We start from the raw sequence: 3,210 nt of genomic DNA, 5'->3' as shown, positions 1-3,210 counted from the left end.
GGTGGGGTTACAGTGATAAATCAGGTCCCGCCCTCGCTGTAGGGAAAGACTTCCTCACATTGGCCAACAGATAAGGTGCTCTTTGTCCTGCTTCTGTTGCCTCCGGTGGTGTGTGGGTGGACAGTGCCCACGGAGGCTGAACTCTTTCTCAAGAGCCTGGCCTTGGTGGATCATCTCTCTCCCACTCCTCCTCTGGGCAAAGAGGTGGGGGCAGGGCACTGAAGCTGACAAAGGCCTAAATCATGGCTACTGTTTACCTCCTCTGCAGAGATGGCCACAAGAAGACTTGTATACTTGGTTCTAGGTGGTGGGAATAATATTCTGTGATGCTGATCTGCTGGGCTGGGTTCCAGCCTCCCCCCACCTACCTTCTGTAGAGCTCTGAGGAGGAGCAGGGGTGAGGACGTTGAGACTTAGTCGCGGTGAAGCCTTCGGAGTGTACGGAGAGGAGATCCTAAGAGAGCAGGAAGTTTACCTCTAAGCTAGCCTCGAGGGGAGCTGTCTCAGTTGGCTATACTTCATCCATCAAAAGGCTTGAACAGTCAGTTTAATATTTCCTTTCCCTACCACCTCTTCCATCTCCAGCATCCCCATCAACACCTCCTGTCTGACTCGGTTACTGTTATCATCACCATGACTGTCTCTTCTGCCCTCCACAATCACCACCATCACCACCACCCTCTCTACCTTCACCAACATGCCCACCACCTCCAGTACCATCAACATGCCCAGTACCCGGTATTTTCGCTCTTTCAAGCACATTTTCTTTATGGGCTAAGTAAAGATGTAAAGAAATTGTCAGGGTACCAAGATGTCACTCGCACTACGAGAGTTGAAGGATGGATGTACCATGGGTGTGACAGCAGAGGGATCATCAGTGCATAATGACAGAGAAGGAAACTAATAGAAGACCTTTCCAAAAGACAGGCTAATCTCAAAGCATCCAGGAGGACCCCCCGCGCCCCTGGCTTCCATGGCGATCCCTGGGGACAGACAGTGCTCCGTGTGTCTGGTGAAGGCCCAGTGCCTTCTGCTTCCTCTCACCTAGACTATCTCACCTTGTCACTATGGCCACCAGTTCTTCCTCCTCCCATCCCCTGTACTTTCCCTTTCTTTTACTTGGTGGCAGAGTTGATTGGCTTTTGATGGACTCCCCTCTTAGCCTATACAGGACCTGAGATTCAATGCTCCTCGGCATGCTGGAGCTGGCTTTTACTGATGCATCAGAGTCTGGGTTAAATCTCCAGAAAGTTTTTTGATCTTTCTGATAAACATGGTCAGTACTAACAATTAAATTATATAAGCGTAAGTTAGGTAAAATATTCTAAAATAAAGATAGTAAATTCGCCGGGCGTGGTGGCACACACCTTTAATCCCAGCACTCGGGAGGCAGAGGCAAGCGGGTTTCTGAGTTCGAGGCCAGCCTGGTCTACAAAGTGAGTTCTAGGACAACCAGAGCTACACAGAGAGACCCTGTCTCGAAAATCCAAAAAAAAAAAAAAAAAAAAGATAGTAAATACTTTAGACATTGTTGGGAGGTGACTTTTAAATATATATATATATATACATATGACTTTTATATACATATATATATTTATTTATTTTATGTATATGAGTATACTGTTTCTGTTTTCATAGACTCAAGAAAAGTGCAGTGAATCCCATTACATATGGTTGTGAGCTACCATGTGGGTACTGGGAATTGAACTCAGGATCTCTGGAAGAGCAGTCAGTACTCTTAACTGCTGAGCCATCTCTCCAGCCGGGGAGTTGACTCTTAGCAGAGAGCAGTTATCATCTCTGCAGCCACCTTGGGCTACTTACTTATAGGTTGTACTTTTCCACCTTGATGAGAGACTTGTTTTCCTAGCATGGTGTTTTTACAAGAAGCCCACCACAGCGGAACACACTGTGATAATATCTTNNTTTTCTNCTNNACNTACTGGACTTGNGGTTAAGTGTCTCNNGCTGCACTCCCCAGCGAGTGCTTATCTACCCATAGTTGCCTTCCAATAAACGGGTTCTGAGACTTGTGACTTGATCAGACGGACTGTTCTGTCTCCATCCTTCGCATCTCTTGCCCCTCAGTCCCCACTATCTCTCTCTCTTGTAGACTCTGTTGACTGACCCATGGACAGGGTAAAACATATTACTTCTCATTAATTTACTAATATTTGTGCTCCTGAGGTGACTTATGACTATTTTATCTGTACAGAAGACATGCTTTCTAATCGTATGTTTTTGTATATCTCTTCTCCGTGCACCAAATTAGTACAGATAAAAAAAAAAAACCAAAAGACCAGTTCAAATTGGGGTTTGAGTTATTGTTTTATTTTCTCTACTTAAGAATTGGCTGAAAAAGTGTAATAATGAAAATTATTATTTTTTGCTATGTGTTTTTTTTTTAAGACAGTGTCTAAGGTAGCCCAGGCTGGCCTGAAACTCAGCATGTAGCTTAGGATAACCTGGAACTCCCAATCTTCTATCTCCCAAGTGCTAGGATTATAGTCATGAGCCAGCACAACTGGCTCATTGAAAACAGATCTTAGAAGAGTGTCATGTTTGTAGTCATTAAATACAGTAATTAAATAATTAACAATTAAGTGAATAATTAAAACTTCAGATCAATTATTTTTCCGTATTCAAAACAATTCTGATTGTGCATAAAAGTCAGAGCATTTTTCATCTTTATGTGCATATGTGTGTTTGCCTGCATATATATTTCTGTACCATGTATGTGTATGGTGCTTGCAGAGGCTAGGGAGGGCACCAGTTCCCGTAGGACCGGAGTTATATCTGCTTGTGATCTGCCATATGAATGCTGGGAATCCAACCTGTGTCTTCTGGAAGAGCAGTTACTGCTCTCAATCTTTGAGCCACCTTTGCAGCCTCCTCACCTAGGTGCTTGACAAATGATACACTTGCATTGGCATTGAGGGCAGAGATGCATTTGGTAACTGTAGTCATAAGTTGTGTGAGTTTGGGAAGGTGTGATACATAAGTTGGGCAGAATAAAGTGATAGTATGGCCCCACCTCTTCCATTGGTACAATTTATAATCAATGTACGATCAAAGTATAGATTCCAGTTCTTTCCTGGGTAACTGGTTGTTAAACAATTTCTGACATACAACTGCCTTTCTTAATATTCAAAGACTTGGGCACCTTGGTTTGAGCTTCCCCCAAACTGACCTTCAGTACCCAATCCTTGA

At 43.8% G+C, this 3,210-nt stretch overlaps 1 protein-coding gene across 1 annotated transcript in view; it reads left to right on the top strand.

The window, feature by feature from the left end:
- The first annotated feature begins 811 nt into the window (after positions 1 to 811).
- Positions 812 to 3,210, top strand: part of LOC110331868 (keratin, type I cytoskeletal 16-like) — a 14,327-nt gene continuing 11,928 nt past the window's right edge. The window contains exon 1 of the mRNA XM_021212733.1: positions 812 to 845. Within this exon, the coding sequence (XP_021068392.1) occupies positions 812 to 845 (34 nt within the window). The remainder of the gene's footprint in view (positions 846 to 3,210) is intronic.

The sequence above is a fragment of the Mus pahari genome, chromosome 14, assembly GCF_900095145.1.
Source record: "Mus pahari chromosome 14, PAHARI_EIJ_v1.1, whole genome shotgun sequence".
NCBI classification, from domain to species: domain Eukaryota; kingdom Metazoa; phylum Chordata; class Mammalia; order Rodentia; family Muridae; genus Mus; species Mus pahari.
Note: the sequence above shows the minus strand (reverse complement) of the source record. Positions and strands in the feature narration are given on the sequence as shown.